The sequence below is a fragment of the Lepisosteus platostomus genome, chromosome 4 (assembly GCF_059453375.1).
Source record: "Lepisosteus platostomus isolate fLepPlt1 chromosome 4, fLepPlt1.hap1, whole genome shotgun sequence".
Taxonomy (NCBI): Eukaryota; Metazoa; Chordata; class Actinopteri; order Semionotiformes; family Lepisosteidae; genus Lepisosteus; species Lepisosteus platostomus.
In genome coordinates this window covers 10,892,786-10,916,123 of record NC_142614.1, presented here as the reverse complement: position 1 = coordinate 10,916,123, position 23,338 = coordinate 10,892,786, and the positions used below count along the sequence as shown (strand labels likewise).

The window sequence follows — 23,338 nt, the reverse complement described above, 5'->3', positions numbered from 1 at the left end:
CTTCAAGACAAGGCAGAGGAGGTATTTTACTGGATTTCTAGGGAACATTGTCCTGTGATTCTGAATGTATGGAATGAGTCCCAGCCTGGACCAGGAGCTGGAGTGGACACAGTGAGGGCCCGAGCTGGGAATGGGGAGAGTGGGGTGTGGAAGGGAGAGTGGTGCTGTGGGCTTGCTCCGTTCTCCACCATCGTCAGGGGGCGCAGCTGTTCGCTCGTATCCTCTCCCTTTTTCTCCTCCTGTCGTTCTTCCATCTTCCACTCCCTCCCAGCCCCTTTCCTCTTGCTTTGTCCCTTCCAGTATTTCTCCCACTGCTCCCTCTCCCTCGCTTTCCTTTCCCACTGTCGCCCTCTGTCCCTCCCTCTGCACCCAGTCTGTCTTCAGGACGGGTGAGACTGACCTCTGACCCCCTTGTCAGTGAGGCCATGCCCTTTGACCCTGGGCGTCTGTGCATTGGAGCAGCTGGTGGCTGGCACCGGGGCAGAGAGTTCAGGATCTCGGGTGGAATCGTGAAGGAGAGAGAGGGGGTAGGAGTGCGTGAGTGTGCTAGTACATGCGTGGGGCCCGGCGCGTGGTGCCGAGGCATGGCTGAGTCGTGGCGAAGTCCGGCTGAGTCACGGCTGAGCGGGCGATAACCAAGGCAACGAGAGCAACAACACCCGCTCGGCGCCACGGCAACAGCAGCTGCCCCATCGCCACAGCAACAACTAAAACATCGCCACGGCAACAGCAGCAGGACCCCCCCCCCCCCCCCCACCACCGTCACGCTACCAAGGAAAACAAACGTCTCGCAAGGCCAACCCCCAAACTGCGACCCCACTCTTCCCGTATCCCTCATTCTCTTTCATCTTCTCTTTTATGATGTTAATCAGTTCCTGGATCAAGGATGACTGCGCTGCTCACACGCTGAACACGCTCTGCGTTTGGCTTCCCTCTCTCTCTCTCACACACGCACACACGCGCTCCGTCTGCCTCCCCCCTCCCTCCCTGTTCTCTCTCTTTCTCTCTCGCGCTCAAGCCCTTCCTCCCCTCCCTGTGGTTCTCTTCATTCTTCCCCTGCTTCCATTTCTTCGTCTGCCGTCGCCCGCACATTCCCTCTCTCTCTCTCTCCTCCTCTCCTCCTCTCTCCTCGGTTCATTCTCTCCTCCCCCTCTCTTCCTCTCTTTTCTCCTCTTTCCCCCTCCCCCCAACAGCACTGACCCTTCCATTCTCCCCGGCTCGGACCTGTCTCCCCCCCCTCTTCCCTTTTCCCCTCTCCCTCCTTCCTTCCTTCTTTCCTTCCCTCCCTCCATCCCTCTCTCTCGCAGCCTCCCTTCATTCCCTCTCCGTCTCTGTCATACACACAAACAGAGCAGCACGCGCTCTCCCCCTCTCCTCTCTCACGCTCTGTCATACATACTAACGCTGAACCCCAGCCCCCTCTCTCTCCCTTTACCCCCCCACACACCTACCCCAGCACCTCCTCTGCACTTCCTCTCTCTCCTACTTCCACGTACCCCCCCACCCCCACCCCCCCAGTCCTCTCCCTCCTCTCCCTCTCTCCCTCTTCTCCTTTCTTCCCGGTTCAATCCAAAAAAGACTACAAGAATCGGAAAGACAGGGATAGCGCCGACGGAGACGGAGTGCCGGCGAGGCTGGCCGGGCATGTTCGGGGCTCGGCTGTGAGAACCACCTGTTTCTTTCGGAAACAATGGACTGCCTGTGTATCGTCACCACCAAGGTAAGGCAGCTCGGCTCTCTGGGTATCCCGTCTGCCGCCGTGGTGGTACAGAGAGAGGGAGGGAGCCGCGCGCCTCCGTGTGTCTGTGAGAGAAACGGAGAGAGCAGGACTGGGGGGAGCGAGAGAGACAGCGGCGTGTTTAACGTTTGTTTTTTTCTTTCGGGAGAGGGGATCCCCTCCCGCTCCCCTCCTTCTCTGCTCCCGCGTCCCTCTCGCGCTCGGTGTCTTTCCCCTCTTGGAGCGCCCCGTCACGCTCCGTCTCTCGCTGCTCCCTCTCGTTTCTCTCGCCGCGTTCTGCTCCACCTCCTGTCTTTTGTTCGGTTTTTTGGAAGCCTTCCTGCTTCTCTTCCTCGCAGCCTTCTCCTTCACACTTGTGTGCGATCGTCTGTCTTCCCGGGACAGGGGGGTAGGGGTGGTGGAGAAAGGGGAAGTGGGGTATGGGCACAGTAAGTTCACAGATGCCCTGTCTCTGTGCTTTCTTGTCTTTGACTTTTATTCCAATTTTGAAAGTGTCAGTTCTCTGCTCCTTTGCACACAAGGACAAAATAAAAAAAGTTCCTGCCCTTGGTCAATATCCTGGAACGTTAGAGGAGCCTGTGACCAGGAGTGTTAGAGGAATCTGTGACCAGGAGCGTTAGAGGAGCCTGTGACCAGGTGCGTTAGAGGAGCCTGTGACCAGGTGCGTTAGAGGAGTCTGTGACCAGGAGCGTTAGAGGAGTCTGTGACCAGGAGCGTTAGAGGAGCCTGTGACCAGGAGCGTTAGAGGAGTCTGTGACCAGGTGCGTTATAGGAGTCTGTGACCATGAGTGTTAGAGGAGTCTGTGACCAGGAGCGTTAGAGGAGTCTGTGACCATGAGTGTTAGAGGAGTCTGTGACCAGGTGCGTTAAAGGAGCCTGTGACCAGGAGCGTTAGAGAAGCCTGTGACCAGGAGCGTTAGAGGAGTCTGTGACCAGGAGCGTTAGAGGAGTCTGTGACCAGGAGCGTTAGAACAGCCTGTGACCAGGAGCGTTAGAAAAGCCTGTGACCAGGTGCGTTAGAGGAGCCTGTGACCAGGTGCGTTAGAGGAGTCTGTGACCAGGAGCGTTAGAGGAGCCTGTGACCAGGAGCGTTAGAGGAGCCTGTGACCAGGTGCGTTAGAGGAGCCTGTGACCAGGTGCGTTAGAGGAGCCTGTGACCAGGTGCGTTAGAGGAGCCTGTGACCAGGAGCGTTAGAGGAGTCTGTGACCAGGAGCGTTAGAGGAGCCTGTGACCAGGAGCGTTAGAGGAGTCTGTGACCAGGAGCGTTAGAGGAGTCTGTGACCAGGTGCGTTAGAGGAGTCTGTGACCATGAGCGTTAGAGGAGTCTGTGACCAGGAGCGTTAGAGGAGCCTGTGACCAGGAGCGTTAGAGGAGTCTGTGACCAGGAGCGTTAGAGGAGTCTTTGACCAGGTGCGTTAGAGGAGCCTGTGACCAGGAGCGTTAGAGGAGCCTGTGACCAGGAGCGTTAGAGGAGCCTGTGACCAGGAGCGTTAGAGGAGTCTGTGACCAGGAGCGTTAGAGGAGTCTGTGACCAGGAGCGTTAGAGGAGTCTGTGACCAGGAACGTTAGAGGAGTCTGTGACCAGGTGCGTTAGAGGAGTCTGTGACCAGGAGTGTTAGAGGAGTCTGTGACCAGGAGCGTTAGAGGAGTCTGTGACCAGGAGCGTTAGAGGAGTCTGTGACCAGGAGCGTTAGATGAGCCTGTGACCAGGTGCGTTAGAGGAGCCTGTGACCAGGTGCGTTAGAGGAGCCTGTGACCAGGTGCGTTAGAGGAGTCTGTGACCAGGAGCGTTAGAGGAGTCTGTGACCAGGAGCGTTAGAGGAGTCTGTGACCTGGAGCACTAGAGGAGCGACAGAAGTGTCATACAGTAGGTGCTTTAGAGCATGTGACCAAGTGATCTGAACAGAAGCATTAGAGGAGCACGTGAGGCGTGTGTAACCAGGAGCAATAAAGGAGCTCATAAAACTCCTAGAGCCCGTGACCAGGTGTGTTCAAGGAATGTGTGAACAAGAGCGGTGCAGGAACATGTGACTAGGAGTACTGGAAGAGCACATGAACAGGAGCGTTAGAGGAGCCTGTGAACAGGAGAGATTGAAGATCCTCTGACCACAAGTAGTAAATTAGCTTGTGACCAGGAGCGTTGGAGGAATGAGTGACCTGGAGCGTTAGAAGAGCCTGTGACAGGGAGCATTAGGGGAAAATGTGTCCATGAGCGTTAGAGGAGCATTACAGGAGCCCATGAATAGCATTAGAGGAGCATGTGAACAGGAGCACTAGAGGAGCCCATGAATAGCATTAGAGAAGCATGTGAACAGGAGCACTAGAGGAGTGTTAGAGGAGCATGTGAACAGGAGCACTAGAGGAGCATTAGAGAAGCATGTGAACAGGAGCACTAGAGGAGTGTTAGAGGAGCATGTGAACAGGAGCACTAGAGGAGCATTAGAGGAGCATGTGAACAGGAGCACTAGAAGAGTGTTAGAGGAGCATGTGAACAGGAGCACTAGAGGAGCGTTAGAGGAGCATGTGAACAGGAGCACTAGAGGAGCATTAGAGAAGCATGTGAACAGGAGCACTAGAGGAGTGTTAGAGGAGCATGTGAACAGGAGCACTAGAGGAGCGTTAGAGGAGCATGTGAACAGGAGCACTAGAGGAGCGTTAGAGGAGCATGTGAACAGGAGCACTAGAGGAGCGTTAGAGGAGCATGTGAACAGGAGCACTAGAGGAGCGTTAGAGGAGCATGTGAACAGGAGCACTAGAGGAGCATTAGAGAAGCATGTGAACAGGAGCACTAGAGGAGTGTTAGAGGAGCATGTGAACAGGAGCACTAGAGGAGTGTTAGAGGAGCATGTGAACAGGAGCACTAGAGGAGTGTTAGAGAGGATGTGAACAGGAGCACTAGAGGAGCGTTAGAGGAGCATATGAACAGGAGCACTAGAGGAGCGTTAGAGGAGCATGTGAACAGGAGCACTAGAGGAGCGTTAGAGGAGCATGTGAACAGGAGCACTAGAGGAGCGTTAGAGGAGCATGTGAAAAGGAGCACTAGAGGAGCCCATGAGACGCATGTGAACAGGAGCACTAGAGGAGTGTTAGAGGAGCATGTGAACAGGAGCACTAGAGGAGTGTTAGAGAGGATGTGAACAGGAGCACTAGAGGAGCGTTAGAGGAGCATGTGAACAGGAGCACTAGAGGAGCGTTAGAGGAGCATGTGAACAGGAGCACTAGAGGAGCGTTAGAGGAGCATGTGAACAGGAGCACTAGAGGAGCGTTAGAGGAGCATGTGAACAGGAGCACTAGAGGAGTGTTAGAGGAGCATGTGAACAGGAGCACTAGAGGAGCCCATGAGACGCATGTGAACAGGAGCACTAGAGGAGTGTTAGAGGAGCATGTGAACAGGAGCACTAGAGGAGCGTTAGAGGAGCATGTGAACAGGAGCATTAGAGGAGCATGTGAACAGGAGCACTGCACTAGAGGAGCATTAGAGGAGCATGTGAACAGGAGCACTGCACTAGAGGAGCGTTAGAGGAGCATGTGAACAGGAGCCCATGAGGAGCGTTAGAGGAGCATGTGAACAGGAGCACTAGAGGAGCCCATGAGGAGCGTTAGAGGAGCATGTGGACAGGAGCACTAGAGGAGCCCATGAGGAGCGTTAGAGGAGCATGTGGACAGGAGCACTAGAGGAGCCCATGAGGAGCGTTAGAGGAGCATGTGAACAGGAGCACTAGAGGAGCCCATGAGGAGCGTTAGAGGAGCATGTGAACAGGAGCACTAGAAGAGCGTTAGAGGAGCATCTGACTGCACTTAACCATGGAATATGGTTTAAGCCCAGGAGGAGGAGTTCTCGGAGAAAGTGGCTGACTGGGGGTTATATTGAGGTTCGGAACCAGAACCTGGACCTGGTTATTGTATGTGGATGTATAGGAGAGGGAGAAGCTATGGGGAAGAGTAGACGAAAATGAACAGTCAGTCTCAAGGTACTCTCCTGTGACTCTGATGTCACCCATTAGACCTTTCCTCCAAATCAACAGGCTCTCCCCCACTCTGATTTGGGCAGGAGCACTCAGTAAAGTTTTATTCTATACTTCGTCTTCATACTGTAAATACATGTTCTTTAAATATCCTGTGTGAGCTATGACCTGGGTGACAGGGTGATGCCTGCAAGGCTCTCTCCTGATGGAGAGGAGTGACTCTTGCCCTGGGACAGGGGTGTGGCTGTGTAACTCAGCGCTGACTACGATTGCTTTGACCCGGGGTCAGATTGTTACTTACAGTATAAAGTCAGCAGGTCTGTTCACACGGCCGTGTGGTCAAATATGTGTGTAGTGGAGTTCTGAGATTGAGTGCAACTGTAAATGTCCTCTTAGGGAACTCGCTCCCTGGAAAGTGGGCCAGTGTGGGCACTTAGCATCTTTGTGTAGCTGTGCATCGTGTCCTTCCGCACACTGTCACTTTAAACCCAGCGGGCTTCCTCAGAATCAACAGTGAAACATGGACCAGGGAGGACCTGGAGTCTGCAATGGAGTGGAATTAAAACAGGGACAGGAAACACTTCTTTACACATAGGGTGGTGGAGAGTGGAACAGGTGACCCAGCTGGCTTCTTGAAGCCGGTACCCTGGCTTCTTTCATGAAACGTCTGGAAGAGATGTTTGGCTCAATTAGCTACCAACTACCAAATGGGCCAGATGGGCTGAAAGGCCTTCCCTTGTTTGGCTGACTTCATTAGCAGCTTCTTTGCTTTCTCTCCGGAACTCTGTGATATTCCTAGACATGTAAGACGCACTGAGGCGTGAGTTGTCGGTCTGTAGTCGCTTTAATGTGATTCACTGGAGGCGTGACGACTCGGTGTGCGCGCCCAGATGTGGATCAGCCCCCTGTCTTCACTTCCGGCCCTTTCAAGAGCTCTGGCGCAGTGGCTTAGCTTGGGCTCTCTGCTCAGGTGTCTGCTGTTTTATTACCTGCTTTCATTTGTTGGTTTTTGGGTGCCTGTCTGGTTATAGACTTTGCCTGGTTTTGTGTGTATGTTTCTACTGTAGGTGTGTTAATATGCCCCTTGACATCTGTGTCTCTGAACCAGAAAAAACGTGACCCCCCAGGATTTCTCCTCCCTCTCCTTCCTCTGTTACTTTCTTTGTCTTTTTCCTCTTTCACTATCCCTTTCCTGTTGCACAAGTTTCTGACTTGCTCCAGGTTTTGCTCCAGGTTTTCAATTAAGCTCCTGTTGCACAGCAGTTTGATCCACTCCAGGTTTTACTGTGTTTTCAATTAGACTCGTGTTGTACAGCAGTTTGATCCACTCATGGTTTAACACTGTTATTGATTAGACTCCTGTTGCACAGCAGTTTGATCCACTCCAGGTTTTACTGTGTTTTCAATTAGACTCCTGTTGCACAGCAGTTTGATCCACTCCAGGTTTTACTGTGTTTTCAATTAGACTCCTGTTGTACAGCAGTTTGATCCATTCCAGGTTTTACTGTGTTTTCAATTAGACTCCTGTTGCACAGCAGTTTGATCCACTCCGGGTTTTACCGTGTTTTCAATTAGACTCCTGTTGTACAGCAGTTTGATCCATTCCAGGTTTTACTGTGTTTTCAATTAGACTCCTGTTGCACAGAAGTTTGATCAACTCCGGGTTTTACTGTGTTTTCAATTAGACTCCTGTTGCACAGCAGTTTGATCCACTCCAGGTTTTACTGTGTTGCCAGTTAGACTCCTGTTGCACAGCAGTTTGAGCCACTCCAGGTTTTACTGTGTTGCCAGTTAGACTCCTGTTGCACAGCAGTTTGAGCCACTCCTGGTTTTACTGTGTTGCCAGTTAGACTCCTGTTGCACAGTGATGGAGTGGAGTAAGGTGCAGCAGAGTGTTGGGACGTCCTTCTGAAAGAGTGGTGAGGGGTAAGGCCAAGGCGTGGCCAAGCAAGGGGAAACAAAGCTTCTGAAGGGCTCTCACCTGCAGCATAAGGATGTTCTGCTGCTAGACAAAGTGATACAAAACCTGGCAACAGTGGAAGTGGACCTTTGACACTCCAGCTAGCTTATAGAGTTAAATACTGGGCCTCCCTGTATCCTTAACGAGCTCATTTGCTAGAACATCACATCTCCCACAACTAGGGTGAGTGATCAGTAAACTGACACTGTCTATCACACCTTCAGTTGTTAAGGTTGAAAAGACACTTATAAAGGTGGACGGATAAAAACAGAGACAGAGTTGTGGGGTGGTGCTGGAGAGCGAGAGTGACAGACTGATTCTGAACTGCTAACCTGCTGTCTGTTGACTGGACACAGCCTTGGAATTTAGGGATCATCTCTTCCTTTTTTTCATTCTTGTATTTTACCTTCCTTCTTCTCTTTGGCTTGTAGAAAATCCAAACAGCAGTATATCAGTCCAGTGCTCACTGATACTCACACGCTGAGCACCGATACACACTGTTTACCAATTCACAATGAGCACTGATACGCACACCCTGGGCACTGATATACACTGTGCACTAATACTCACACGGAGCACTGATGAACAGTGGGGACTGATACATACAGTGAACTTTCAGACACTGCATTGATTCACATATTGTGCTTTTATACACAGTGGGCACTGATACTCACATGTTAAGCACTGATACACACACTGTGCACTGATATTTACATTGAGCACTGATGAACAATGGGGACTGATACTTACACACTGCACCGATTCACACATTGTGCTCTTATACACAATGGGCTTCACTACTCAGACATTGAGCACTGATACACACTGTGCACTGATACACACTAAATACTGATACAGACTGGGCACTGATTATCACACACTGTGCTCTGATACACCCTGGGCACTGATACTCTCACACTGTGCACTGATACACCCTGGGCACTGATACGCACTGGACACTGATACACCCTGGGCACTGATACTCACACACTGCGCACACATTGGGTCATGCAGTTACATACTGCATGTCAGGACCTGTGCGCTCTTGAGATCCTGAGAGAAGCTCGGTTCTCAGGCCATTAGTGGCAACTTGAGAGGGCGAGACAAATAGAGGGAGGAGGGCTAGGAAGGCAAATGATGGAGGGAATGGGGCAGAAGGGGGGAGTGTGGAAGGAGAGGAAGGGATTGGAAGAACTTGGGCTGAACAGGAAGGAAAGTGTCTTTACTAAGTGCAGGGCCTACATCGTCCATGTCTTTCTTGACAGTGTGGTCATGTAGTCATGCTAAGAGCACGTGTGGACCAGTGAGAAAGAGAGAGGAAAGATAAAGGGGGAGAGAGTGAGAGAGTCTGCTCTATGATGATGGATATAAAGGTTTGTTTTTTAAGCTCACATTTTAGGTTAATTATATATTGCACTGGTCCCCCCTGAATGCTTTGAATTTGAATTTCAGAGAAAGAGAGGTGTAGTGAATGCAGTCTGACATCAGCAGCTTCATCCCCTTTTTGCACTCTTTCCCTCTCTCTTTCCCCTTTTCTCTCTTGCTCTATCCCTTTCCCTCCCCCTCCTCCCCTTCTCCTTCTTCTGTCTCCCTCTATCTTCTCCTCCCTCTCAGTGTGGCCACCGAGTATGAAGGAGAGGTGCTGCTCCAGCTCCCCAATCGCTCTCACATTCGAGCTGTTTCAGTGCTGCTCACACACACCTCATCATTTCTCACTCTGCACTCTACAGCTCTTGATTCGCCAGCTGTAGCTTCTTAAAACCATGATTTTTTTGTGGCCTCTAAATATCACCATGGGTTGGCCGGAAGCACAGATCCCAAGTATCAACAGTGCTGACTGCTACCGCAGGCTGCTCCTGGCCGTCATCAGCCTGATCCGGATGGAAGAGCTCTCCTTCTCCTTTGGCATGGCTTTCTTTCTCTCTCCCTCCCTCCTCAGAGAGAGCAGAAATTAATCCCGGAAGTTCCAGACGCTCCCGCCTTCTCTCTTGTTAATTTCCTCTCTAATTAATTATGGATAGCAGTAGGGAAGAGGAGCTGGAGAGAGAGAGGAGCAGAGAGAGAGAGGAAGGGAGAGGAGCAAAGAGAGACAGGGAGAGGATCAGAGAGAGTGAGGGAGAGGGGCAGAGAGCAAGTGAGAGGAGCAGAGAGGAAGTAAGCGGGGGGGGGGCAGAGATGAAGGGAGAGGTGTAGAGAGCAAGGGAGAGGAGCAAAGAGAGAGAGGGAGAGGAGCACAGAGAGAGAGGGAGAGGATAAAAGAAAGCGAGGGAGAGGAGCAGAGAGGGAGGGAGAGGAGTAGAGAGACAGAAAGAGGGAGATGACCAAAGAGAGAGCGATGGAGCGGAGCAGAGAGAAAAGGAGAGGGGCAGAGAGAGAACGAGGTAGAGGAGAAAAAAGAGTGAGTGAGGGAGAGGAGAAAAGAGAGTGAGTGAGAGGAGCAAAGAGACAGTGAGTAAGAGGAACAAAGAGGAGGGAGAGAGATGAAGAAACAGAGGGGTGGAGAGAGAGGGAGTGTGGTCTATAGAGAGAGAAGTATAGTGTGATGCATGCGTTGGAGATTAGTACTGTGTACAGTACAGTGGTAGTACTTAGCTGTTTGCAGTCCTGTCCCAGGGCTGATATGGTATCCCAGTCCATATTGATTTCTGCTCAAGGGCACCGAGCCGCACAACCACAGCTGGGATATTATAAATAGAAACGTTAGCTCCGGTCTCATTCCATCTCCCCTTCACAAAAATAAAATGTGACTCTTCTTGCTCTTCCCGGACAAGCCTCATTTCAGATGATGTCTTCCTGGAGAGCCTGAGCTCTGACTGACCAGTTCCAGTGATGCGGAGCAGCAATACAGAACCATACTGCCATACAGAACATTGCATCGGTCAAGCCACCCAGGCTTTGTCCTGATGTTGCAAATAGCCACTCAGTTCGTATGGCGCTCATATGTAAAGATGACACTGTAAGGTTACACTCTCACAATTACAGGCAGGCTTACACAGGCCGTCACATCCCTAAGTCTTTTTCTCAGGAAAAAATGTTTACGTTTTTTAAAAAAAACTTCATTGAATAAGCAATTTTGTGTTTCATATATCAAAAGCATCTTTATGCTTTAACAGATCTGTAGCCACTATTTGGGTTGACTTAATGGACCAGTAGGTGGTGCTCTTCTCTAGGACCAAAACGTTTAATCCATTGGCCCCGTGTAGTCAGGAGTCCTTCAGATGAGATTTTAAACCAACACCCTTAAAGATCTCAGGGCTGTTGGCAAGAGTAGGACTGTTATCCCCGTGTCCTGGCTAAACTGAGCTCTGGGCTTGAACAGTCTGGCCTCCCTTAATTCACTGGTGCAGCAGTTGCTCCGGTTGCTCACTCCTCCCCCTGATCTGCAGGTGTAGAATGGGTGCTGTTGTGAGTGTCGTGATTCTGCGCGGGCTCGCACCCTCGCCGTTCGGCCCTGCCGGTTCGCCCCTCACTACCTGGGCGGGAACCCGGGACCCAGCCGGCTGAGCTAAACGAGACCTCCGCCAGCCCGGGCGGCTGAGTTCCCTGTTGTGTGCAGGGAGGGCGGTGACATCACCATGCTGGAACCAGCTCCTCTACACTGTGTGTCACCCAGGTAGGCCGGAGCTTCAGTGGGGGCTGAAGTGGGCCCCTCCTGTATGTGGAAAACTCTTAGGAATCCTGTAAGATGAAAAGAGCTATAGAAATGAAATTATTTAATTATTCCCTGGTCTGAACAGGTTTCTGAAGACCGTATTTATCACTGTGGTTCCACTTCCTGGTGGACCCTGTCACATCGCTCCACAGTGCACAGCTGTTTTGCAGTAAAGCCCGTTCAATATACTGTAGAAGCTTCAAGTAAACTGAAAAATTGAAACTTGGTTTAAAAAATCACATATATATACATTCCACTCTGTTCTGTGAAAAAGTGCAAGCAGGAGGATTGGATTATTATGGGTTTGGGCGTTTGTTAATTATCTGCTGCTGTTGAAACGAGTTTAGCATCCTCTCAGAAAGAGATAATTATCTTTAATTTAATACACAGTAGAAGAGCAGTTACAGCAGTGAGGGGCTCAGTGCTGGAGATGCTCTGCCCTGCATCTCACTGATCGCAGGCTGGCTACTAACCAGACCTGTCTGTGCTGTGTGCACGAGGTGTGTCTGTACTGTGTCTGTGCTGTGTGCACGAGGTATGTCTGTACTGTGTGCACGAGGTGTGTCTGTGCTGTGTGTCTGTACTGTGTACTATGTTTGTTTGTGCTGTGTGTATGGAGTGTGTCTGTGCTGTGCGTGCTATGCGTGTCTACTGTATATATGGAGTGTGTCTGTGCTATGTGTACTGTGTGTGTTTGTGCTGTGTGTACTACGTGTATCTCTGTGCTCAGTGTACTATGTGTGTTTGTGCAGTGTGTATGGAAACAAACTATTGTAAAAATACAATTTCAACACTGTCAGTCTTACTTGGGGTGCCGTAGCATTGAAGGTGTTATATAAATTGATAAGCATTTAAAGTTTCATTATTGTGTGGAATTGAGTGTGTATTACTGTCTCAGTGTGGGCCTGTATTAGTATCGTGCTGAGAAAATGCCCCCAAAGAGACAGCAGCTCCTGGCACACAGACGATGCTGGGGCGTCTTTACAGCGGAAGTGACTTTCTTACAAACCAGACGGCATCTTCTTTTAAATCTGAGCTCCTGAAAATACCGTCCCTCTGGTGTGGAGTTCCATTGGAGTGTGGAGGGTCAGTAACAGACAGGAGCACACGTGTGTGTGTGTGGAGTGTGGAGGGTCAGTAACAGAAAGGAGCACACGTGTGTGTGGAGTGTGAAGGGTCAGTAACAGACAGGAGCACACGTGTGTGTGTGTGTGTGTGAAGGGTCAGTAACAGACAGGAGCACACGTGTGTGTGGAGTGTGAAGGGTCAGTAACAGACAGGAACACACGTGTGTGTGTGGAGTGTGAAAGTTCAGTAACAGACATGAGCGTGTGTGTGTGTGGAGTGTGAAGGGTCAGTAACAGACAGGAGCACACGTGTGTGTGTGTGTGTGGAGTGTGAAGGGTCAGTAACAGACAGGAGCACTCAAATGTGTGGAGTGTGATGGGACCATATGCAGTACTTGTTCCTTGTGCACCCATGTTCATCACTGTCAACAGTCGAAACCCAGAAGTGCCAGCTCCTTCCTGGCTGCCTGGTGACACTCTGGTCACAGTGGGACTAACTCAGTGTTCCCAGCCTATAGGGGCTCAGCCTGTGCCCCGAAACAGGGCCACCCCAGTGGAGCCTCTTAGTAGTGCTGGCTGTAGAGGTGGGTGTTACTGTATAACAATACACACCTGCAAAGTTTTCAGACAGGAAGCCACCCTCTCTCCCTCTCCCCCCTTGTCCTTCTCAATTACTAAAAAACAGCTTTATTGGCATGGCATGTTCCACAGGCTTTGCCACAGTATTTCCAAAGATGGACCTGTATTACAGAGCTTTTGCAGTGTGTATAAAATGTTCCAATACAGTACTGTGCTCTTCTCTTCTCTTCTCCCCCTTTCTCTCTCCTTTCCTCTCTCTTCACTCTCTGTGTTAATGAGATCCTGCAGACACTATCAAGCCCCACACTGACACAATGACCTTCAGCCCAGAGCCCAGTTTTGGCAAGACTGCTGTTTTGAATTGGAGTGAATTGAATTGTATATCCACTCACAGTAATGCATGTTACACGCTCACACTGATTTAGTTGCTGAAGCACACACACTGACATGGGCAAAGACACACTGATACTGGTTCACTCACACACACACGCACACTGGTGCACACAGACTGACACACAGAGTGACTCTGTAGGTAACAGACTAATTAATTCAGGAGGCTCATGATCGCTGAACCCACATAGCACCCTGATGGGATTCTCTGCCTTCCACTGCCTCCCTCCCTTCCTATCCTATCCACTCTTCTTTCCTTCCTCCATCTCTCCATTCCTCACTCCCTTTCTCCATCCTTCTCTCACTGCCAATCTCCCTCCCTCCCGTTCTCTCCATTCCTGTCTTTCCCTCTCTTTTCTGCTCCCTCCCTTTCTCTGTGCCTCTCTCTCTGTCTCAGTGCAGACAGGCAGGGTGGCAGATGGTCCCACTGTCTCACTCCAGCTTGACACAGTCTGGTTTTGGCTGAGGGCTCCCGTCTGGTTCCAGCAGGAGAGACAGACAGACTCGTGGAGGGACTGACATGCACACTGATGGATTGATTGACAGGGACAGTCTGGCACAAGCACAGGCAGTCAGACATTGCATGTGTCTCCATTGTGTGTGTATATGGAGCAACTGCTAATATGGAGCAACAGGGCCACCCCTCCCATGCACTGGGTCAGTGTCCTGCACCTGTCCACTGGTGGATATTGGAGCCAATAGCAAGGGAGAGATGGAGAGGCACGTGGGAAAGGACGGAACAGAGCGATGGGCCAAGATGGAAAGAAGTGGAGGGATCTAAAAGCTCTAGGTCACTACAGGTCTATACTGTGGTCTGAATGTGGACCTACTGTATAGCTGGTCTATACTGTGGTCTGTATGTGGATCTAAAAGCTGGTCTATACTGTGGTCTGTATGTGGATCTACAAGCTGGTCTATACTGTGGTCTGTATGTGGATCTACAAGCTTGTCTATACTGTGGTCTGTATGGGGATCTACAAGCTGGTCTGTACTATGGTCTGTATGTGGATCTACAAGCTGGTCTAGACTGTGGTCTGTATGAGGATCTACAAGCTGGTCTGTTCTGTGGTCTGTATGTGGATCTATAGGGGTGGTGCAGTGGCTCTGTGGCTAAGGGTCTGTGCCTGTGGCTGGAAGGTTGCTGGTTCATATGCTGCGGCCTGGCAGAGGAATCCTACTCCGTTGGGCCCCTGAGCAAGGCCCTTAACCCCAACTGCTCCAGGGGTGCTGTACAATGGCTGACCCTGCTCTCTGACCCCAAGCTTCTCTCCCTGTCTGTGTGTCTCATGGAGAGCAAGTTTGGGTATGCGAAAAGACAAATTCCTAATACAAGAAATTATATATGGCCAATAAAGTGATCTTCTTCTTCTAAGCTGGTCTGTACTGTGGTCTGTATGAGGCTCTACAAGTTGGTCTATACTGTGGTCTGTATGGGGATCTACAAGCTGGTCTATACTGTGGTTTGTATGTGGATCTACAAGCTGGTCTATACTGTGGTCTGTATGGGGATCTACAAGCTGGTCTATACTGTGGTCTGTATGAGGATCTACAAGCTGGTCTATACTGTGGTCTGTATGTGGATCTACAAGCTGGTCTATACTGTGGTCTGTATGGGGATCTGCAAGCTGGTCTATACTGTGGTCTGTATGGGGATCTACAAGCTGGTCTATACTGTGGTCTGTATGTGGATCTACAAGCTGGTCTATACTGTGGTCTGTATGGGGATCTAGAAGTTGGTCTATACTGTGGTCTGTATGGGGATCTAGAAGTTGGTCTATACTGTGGTCTGTATGGGGATCTACAAGCTGGTCTATACTGTGGTCTGTATGGGGATCTACAAGCTGGTCTATACTGTGGTCTGTATGTGGATCTACAAGCTGGTCTGTAGTGTGATCCATATGTAGGCTGGTCTGGTTTGTGTCTTGGCTGTTCAGATCTACAGGCTGGTCTAACTGAATAATTATTATAACTCGTATAACATCAACCAGGCTTTGTCTTTAACATGTCTCTCTGACTCTCTCTGCCTTCCTGTCTCCCTTTTTCCATCTCTGTGCTCCCCCTTTGTCAGACCCTCCTCCCTTGCCTCCTCTCTTCCTCGACATCATCCCTGCGTGGGGCCTAAAGTTGTGGAGGATCGCATTGCCTCTTCACTTCCCTATGGAAAGGAAAAGACAAAGGGAGAGAGAGTTGGAGACAAAGGGCCTTTGTGTGCTGAAGTGGCACTGCTCTCCTAGAGAACAAGTTCAGTGGAAAAGTTGGTGGTGACGAAGTGCCAGGTGATTCACAGAAAAGGGAGAGAGCGGGGGAAGGGGGGTGACAGGAGAGAGAGAGGAGCAGGAGGAGAGACAGAGGGGAGAAGGGTGAAGGAGACAGAGCAGGGGGTGACAGGAGAGAGAGAGGAGCAGGAGGAGAGACAGGTGAAGAAGGGTGAATGAGACAGAGCAGGGGGTGACAGGAGAGAGAGTGAGGAGCAGGAGGAGAAAGAGGGGAGAAGGGAGATAGAGAGGTGGAGAGAGCAGAGTACTTGACTCTCACCAGGGATCTGAACACATTATCTGTCTTGGGCTTTCCTGGCTCTGTTCTGTTCACCCTGCTGACAGAAATCCCTGCCCTTGTCTTTCCCAGAAGGTTTACTCTCTTACTAACTTGTTTCTCCAAGCAAGAAAAACAAAGATAATCACTGTTGCATTAAAAAACAAGTTAAAATCTTCACATATGCCTTTCAGCACAGTGACGTTAACTGGTGACATTCAGAAAACTGTTTCTCTGAAAGGACAGGAAGGACATTTGACAGTCACTGTAGAATTTAACACAGACACAAAAGAAATCAGAGTCATAATAATGTGTAAGAGCCTCCACTGCAGATTCCCAGCTCTTATTGTTTCACAGAGAGAAAGAAAGAGGGAGGATGAAAGATGGATAGAGCAGGAGAGAGGAGGAAAGAGGGAGAGAGCAGCAGAGAGGAAAGAGGGAGAGAGCTGCAGAGAGAATATCAGTAGAGAGAGATAGGAAGGAAAAGAAGAGAAGAGGAAGAGAGATTACTGTGGGAAACTTCCCACTGTAGGAATGAGGGAGCGACAGAAGTGTAGAGAGCTGAAACGACAAGAAGTGAGGTGAAGAGCGTATGCAGTAAATGTACAAACGCTTATTAATTGTCCTGCACAGATGAATGGGAGAGAGCATTTCCAAGGTTTTCCAAGACAAGGAGGTCAAAGTGGAAATGTGGAGGGATTGGGAAGGACAAACACAGACATGGAAATACATCCTGGAATCATATACCCTCCTTTCCCTACTTTACCCCCTCGCTCTCTTTCCTCTGCTTTTCCTTCAGTGCTCTCTTAACCAGGCCTAAACCATAGAGCTCACACTCTCCATCCTTCACTGTGTGCTCAAATAGGTGCAGATGTCCCTCTCCTCTCACACTCACCCTGAATTCACCAGCACACACACACTGTCACACCTGACTGTACTGTAGACACTGCTAGAGCCACTGCTGTCTCACCATTCATAGTTGAGAGACAAGAGGGTGTTTAGTACAGAGAGAGGAGGGGGTCTGTTTAGTGTAAAGGAGATAAATTATTTAATATTGCTTGCTATCTTCTGCAATGCCACCCAGTGGTCAAAGAGAAAGCGAGTGCGTCTATGTGCTGTTGCTCAGTGCGACTGTGTGCTTTGGTCATGCTGCAGTGGTCTTGTCTTGCCGATAAAGCCAATTTGAGATGGAATTTGAATGCAAGAGTCAGAGAGACAGGGAGAGGTAGAGAGAGATCAGGTTTAGCTCCGCACAGACAATGAGACCCTTTGTGGAGCATGTACTCTTGTTCTCCCTGTCTATCTTTTCCTCCCTCCTGGGACTCAGTAACAGTCTATTAGCCTCCTGTCCAGCACTCAGGGACTGCTATGGGCGGTGCAAGACAGTGCGCGTGCTGTAATACGGTATGTGTGGTACAGTATGTGTGTGTGCTGTTGTACAGATCAGTGTGTGAGCTGCAGTACAGTGAGCGTTACAATACAGATCAGTGTGTGAGCTGCAGTACAGTGAGTGTGTTACAGTACAGATCAGTGTGTGTGAGCTGTAGTACAGTGAGTGTGTTATGACACAGATCAGTGTGTGTGAGCTGCAGTACAGTGAGTGTGTTACTGTGTAGATCAGTGTGTGTGAGCTGCAGTACAGTGAGTGTGTTACTGTGTAGATCAGTGTGTGTGCAGTCACACTCACTGCAGTACAGTGAGTGTGTTACAATACAGATCAGTGTGTGAGCTGCAGTACAGTGAGTGTGTTACAATACAGATCAGTGTGTGAGCTGCAGTACAGTGAGTGTGTTACAGTACGGATCAGTGTGTGTGAGCTGCAGTACAGTGAGTGTGTTACAATACAGATCAGTGTGTGTGAGCTGTAGTACAGTGAGTGTGTTACAGTACAGATCTCTGTGTGTGAGATGCAGTACAGTGAGTGTGTTACAGTACAGATCAGTGTGTGAGCTGCAGTACAGTGAGTGTGTTACAGTACAGATCAGTGTGTGAGATGCAGTACAGTGAGTGTGTTACTGTGTAGATCAGTGTGTGTGAGCTGCAGTACAGTGAGTGTGTTACTGTGTAGATCAGTGTGTGAGATGCAGTACAGTGAGTGTGTTACTGTGCAGATCAGTGTGTGAGCTGCAGTACAGTGAGTGTGTTACAGTAGAGATCAGTGTGTGTGAGCTGCAGTACAGTGAGTGTGTTACGGTACAGATCAGTGTGTGAGCTGCAGTACAGTGAGTGTGTTACAGGTATGTGTGGTACAGTATGTGTGTGTGCTGTTGTACAGATCAGTGTGTGAGCTGCAGTACAGTGAGCGTTACAATACAGATCAGTGTGTGAGCTGCAGTACAGTGAGTGTGTTACAGTACAGATCAGTGTGTGTGAGCTGTAGTACAGTGAGTGTGTTATGACACAGATCAGTGTGTGTGAGCTGCAGTACAGTGAGTGTGTTACTGTGTAGATCAGTGTGTGTGAGCTGCAGTACAGTGAGTGTGTTACTGTGTAGATCAGTGTGTGTGAGCTGCAGTACAGTGAGTGTGTTACAATACAGATCAGTGTGTGTGAGCTGCAGTACAGTGAGTGTGTTACAATACAGATCAGTGTGTGAGCTGCAGTACAGTGAGTGTGTTACAGTACAGATCAGTGTGTGAGATGCAGTACAGTGAGTGTGTTACTGTGTAGATCAGTGTGTGTTAGCTGCAGTACAGTGAGTGTGTTACAGTAGAGATCAGTGTGTGAGCTGCAGTACAGTGAGTGTGTTACAGTACAGATCAGTGTGTGAGCTGCAGTACAGTGAGTGTGTTACAGTACAGATCAGTGTGTGTGAGCTGCAGTACAGTGAGTGTGTTACTGTGTAGATCAGTGTGTGTTAGCTGCAGTACAGTGAGTGTGTTACAGTAGAGATCAGTGTGTGAGCTGCAGTACAGTGAGTGTGTTACAGTACAGATCAGTGTGTGTGAGCTGCAGTAAAGTGAGTGTGTTACAGTACAGATCAGTGTGTGTGAGCTGCAGTACAGTGAGTGTGTTACAGTAGAGATCAGTGTGTGTGAGCTGCAGTACAGTGAGTGTGTTACAATACAGATCAGTGTGTGAGCTGCAGTACAGTGAGTGTGTTACAGTAGAGATCAGTGTGTGAGCTGCAGTACAGTGAGTGTGTTACAGTACGGATCAGTGTGTGTGAGCTGTAGTACAGTGAGTGTGTTACAGTACAGATCAGTGTGTGTTAGCTGCAGTACAGTGAGTGTGTTACAATACAGATCAGTGTGTGAGCTGCAGTACAGTGAGTGTGTTACTGTGTAGATCAGTGTGTGTTAGCTGCAGTACAGTGAGTGTGTTACAGTACAGATCAGTGTGTGAGCTGCAGTACAGTGAGTGTGTTACAGTAGAGATCAGTGTGTGTGAGCTGCAGTACAGTGTGTTACAATACAGATCAGTGTGTGAGCTGCAGTACAGTGAGTGTGTTACAGTAGAGATCAGTGTGTGTTAGCTGCAGTACAGTGAGTGTGTTACTGTGCAGATCAGTGTGTGAGCTGCAGTACAGTGAGTGTGTTACAGTAGAGATCAGTGTGTGAGCTGCAGTACAGTGAGTGTGTTACAATACAGATCAGTGTGTGAGCTGCAGTACAGTGAGTGTGTTACAGTACAGATCAGTGTGTGAGCTGCAGTACAGTGAGTGTGTTACGGTACAGATCAGTGTGTGTGAGCTGCAGTACAGTGAGTGTGTTACAGTACGGATCAGTGTGTGTGAGCTGCAGTACAGTGAGTGTGTTACAATACAGATCAGTGTGTGTGAGCTGTAGTACAGAGAGTGTGTTACAGTACAGATCACTGTGTGTGAGATGCAGTACAGTGAGTGTGTTACAGTACAGATCAGTGTGTGAGCTGCAGTACAGTGAGTGTGTTACAGTACAGATCAGTGTGTGAGATGCAGTACAGTGAGTGTGTTACTGTGTAGATCAGTGTGTGTGAGCTGCAGTACAGTGAGTGTGTTACTGTGTAGATCAGTGTGTGAGATGCAGTACAGTGAGTGTGTTACTGTGCAGATCAGTGTGTGAGCTGCAATACAGTGAGTGTGTTACAGTAGAGATCAGTGTGTGTGAGCTGCAGTACAGTGAGTGTGTTACAGTACAGATCAGTGTGTGAGATGCAGTACAGTGAGTGTGTTACTGTGTAGATCAGTGTGTGTTAGCTGCAGTACAGTGAGTGTGTTACAGTAGAGATCAGTGTGTGAGCTGCAGTACAGTGAGTGTGTTACAGTACAGATCAGTGTGTGAGCTGCAGTACAGTGAGTGTGTTACAGTACAGATCAGTGTGTGAGATGCAGTACAGTGAGTGTGTTACTGTGTAGATCAGTGTGTGTTAGCTGCAGTACAGTGAGTGTGTTACAGTAGAGATCAGTGTGTGAGCTGCAGTACAGTGAGTGTGTTACAGTACAGATCAGTGTGTGAGCTGCAGTACAGTGAGTGTGTTACAGTACAGATCAGTGTGTGTGAGCTGCAGTACAGTGAGTGTGTTACTGTGTAGATCAGTGTGTGTTAGCTGCAGTACAGTGAGTGTGTTACAGTAGAGATCAGTGTGTGAGCTGCAGTACAGTGAGTGTGTTACAGTACGGATCAGTGTGTGTGAGCTGTAGTACAGTGAGTGTGTTACAGTACAGATCAGTGTGTGTGAGCTGTAGTACAGTGAGTGTGTTACAGTACAGATCAGTGTGTGAGCTGCAGTAGGACAAAGTGGACAGTAGGATATGATATCAGTAACACTGGTGCTGGTGGACTGGGTGGGCCCCTGGAGAAGACTGATACTGGTTCTGTGCCTTGACAGGGTCCACTGTCAGACTTGGGTTAGATTGCCCATCTAAAAAAGCGATCAGATAACAGGTCCGCCCACAACACAATGCAATGCAAATTCACAATAATAATTCTCGAGCTCTTCAGCTCACAAGCAGAGAATATCAGTTTTTTTTGCAGAGTATCAGAAAATCCTTGGTAATCGTGGTATGTATTTTTTCTGTTACATAATGTATCATTTAAAACTTTGCTTTAACTATCCCTTATTTCTTAATGACCATCTTATTAGTTACAGGCGAGTGTCTTTACCCTCAGCGTGGTCTTCTGTTTGACTCTGATTAGAGAGAGAGGTTATTGCTCAGTCTTAATTGCTATAAATTGATCTGCGATGCAGAAGTTTGCTGCCCCTCCCCCCACCGATCATCAACCACTGTCTCACAAAGCAGACCAGGCTGAATGAGATCGATCTGCGTTTGAGACCGGGAGGAGTGTGGGGCTCAGTCGCGGTCTCCTCTGTCGTCTCGCTGGCTCGAGTCGCTTCATCCAGAGCCCCCCGCACAGACGTGGGGCGCCAGAGGCCTCTCGCACTGCCGCCCCGTTCCGAAGCGACGGGGCGCAGAGAGGGGGAGGAAACAGGCTTGGACTGGAGTAAGGAGGGGGCGCGTCACATGAGGAGGTTCAAGCTGGGAACCTCCTGGTACGAAGACCTGGAACTGCTGGCTGGGCTTGAGAGTGTTAGCCAGTACCCACCCGCTGTCTGGATTACAGTACTGAAAGAGTTAAAAATAGAAGGGCTTGAAAACAGCAAATAGAAAACATTCAACTTAGAAAGGGACTCCATTCTGTTACTCAGGGACAGGCACAGATACTCAGATTGGGTGCTTTTCAATGCAGAGAAACTGGGGTGCTGCTGGGGGTTCGATTCAGTCTTGGCCAAAGCACCCTCTGCGTTCAATACACTAGTGATCTGCATCCTGACATCCCCCTTGTGGCTTGATCTCATCCGGGCTCGAGCTCAGCGGGACCGGGCCCAGTCAGGACCAGGATGGGAGTCCACAAAGAAAAACCACTGCCGCCGTAAGTGGTGTCGGTGGACCAGTAGGTGGCGATCTTCCAATTCAGTACCCCAGTATGGGCACAGGGGTCACTGTGCTGTAAGAGATGCCGCATTTCTGAAGTCCTGACTACTCGGTCAGTAAAGATCCCTGAGGACTTCATTAACCCCAGTGTCCTGGCTGAACCCTACGCTGGGCTCTACAGCTTGGGCTCCTTTAAGTCCCCCCTTAATTCACTGGTGCGGCAGTGCCTCCCTCCTGCCCCTGATCGGTGTGCAGTGGGGCGGCTGTGGGTCACCAGTTGGGTCCCCACCTGTATGTGGAAAGAGCTTAGCAATCCTCTGTGAAGAAGTGTGCCACGTCTTACCTGAAGAGGAGCCGTGCTTCCTAGAGCCCCTTTTCCCTGTGGCTTGTCCTTACTCTCCTCTCTGTCGGGACAGAGAGCCCCCTCTGCTGGACAGCTGACAGACCCCAGTGTCTCAGGGCTGTGAGCGGAGCCCCAGTCCTGGGGGACATCGAGGAGCCCCAGTCCTGGGATGGACAGCGGGTGGCCGTGAGCGGAGCCCCAGTCCTGGGATGGACAGCGGGGGGCCGTGAGAGGAGCCCCAGTCCTGGGGGACAGCGAGGAGCCCCAGTCCTGGGATGGACAGCGGGGGGCCGTGAGCGGAGCCCCAGTCCTGGGATGGACAGCGGGGGGCCGTGAGAGGAGCCCCAGTCCTGGGGGACAGCGAGGAGCCCCAGTCCTGGGATGGACAGCGGGGGGCCGGGAGCGTAGCCCCAGTCCTGGGGGACAGCGCCACCCTGCTGAATTTCGCAGGAAGTGCAACTCATCTCCTGCGAAGATGTGTCTGTAATCTGCTCAGTTGTGGCTTGTGCTTTTTTTCAGAGCATATTAATTACATATTGATTTGAAAATATCATTTATTCATGCGTTCGTTTATATAATGTTGGATTCTTTTTCAAAAAGTTGCTGCGTTTGAAGCCAGGAAATCAGCTGGAGCAGAACAGAGCGTGAGACGGGAGATGGGAGTCAGGAAATGAGAGATAGGAAACAGGAGACAGGAGACTGCAGACAGGAGATGGGAGAAAGGAGACTGCAGATGGGAGATGGCAGACGGCAGACAGGAGATGGGAGACTGCAGACGGGAGACAGGAGACAGGAGACGGGGGGGTCACGTGCTCCGTGACCGAGCGACACCAGGCAGCTGTTACTCGAGACGGTGCCGTCATGCACTGCGAGCTTCGGGACGTGTGCTGGTGGGAAAGTGATCATCCGAGTGGGAATTCTGTTGTGACTGTGCACAGACACTTTGACTTGCATGCGTGATGAGCCAGCATCCTCCCCCACATGCCACAGGCTGGGATAGTGGAGGCCACTCTGTCCCACCAGGGTGGCTTCAGTTCAGTCCATGGAAGTGTAGCTGATGGAGATGCTGTGTTGTTATAGCTTATAGAAAACTGTTATAGCTTTTTATGCCTCAGTTTTGGTACCAGTTAGCACTGCTGGCACCATCTTGGTTCAGTAGCTTACTCCCTCTCCCCCTCGGTCTGATCCAGACCAGGTCTTACAGTGTTGTCAGTCAGCCTCCCCCTGCCTAGCAGTCTGATTCACTCCAGGTGTTAG

At 50.1% G+C, this 23,338-nt stretch overlaps 1 protein-coding gene across 5 annotated transcripts in view; it reads left to right on the top strand.

Annotated features, from left to right (window-relative positions):
- LOC148672617 (disks large homolog 4-like) overlaps positions 1–23,338 on the top strand; it is a 123,761-nt gene that overhangs the window by 6,068 nt on the left and 94,355 nt on the right. The window contains exon 1 of one of the 5 annotated variants that reach the window (XM_088628413.1): positions 778–1,720. The exons of the other annotated variants lie outside the window; for them this stretch is intronic. Within the exon in view, the coding sequence (XP_088484539.1) occupies positions 1,691–1,720 (30 nt within the window). The 5' untranslated portion in view covers positions 778–1,690. Of the gene's footprint in view, positions 1–777; positions 1,721–23,338 lie in introns of those variants that run through there. 5 annotated transcript variants of the gene reach the window in all.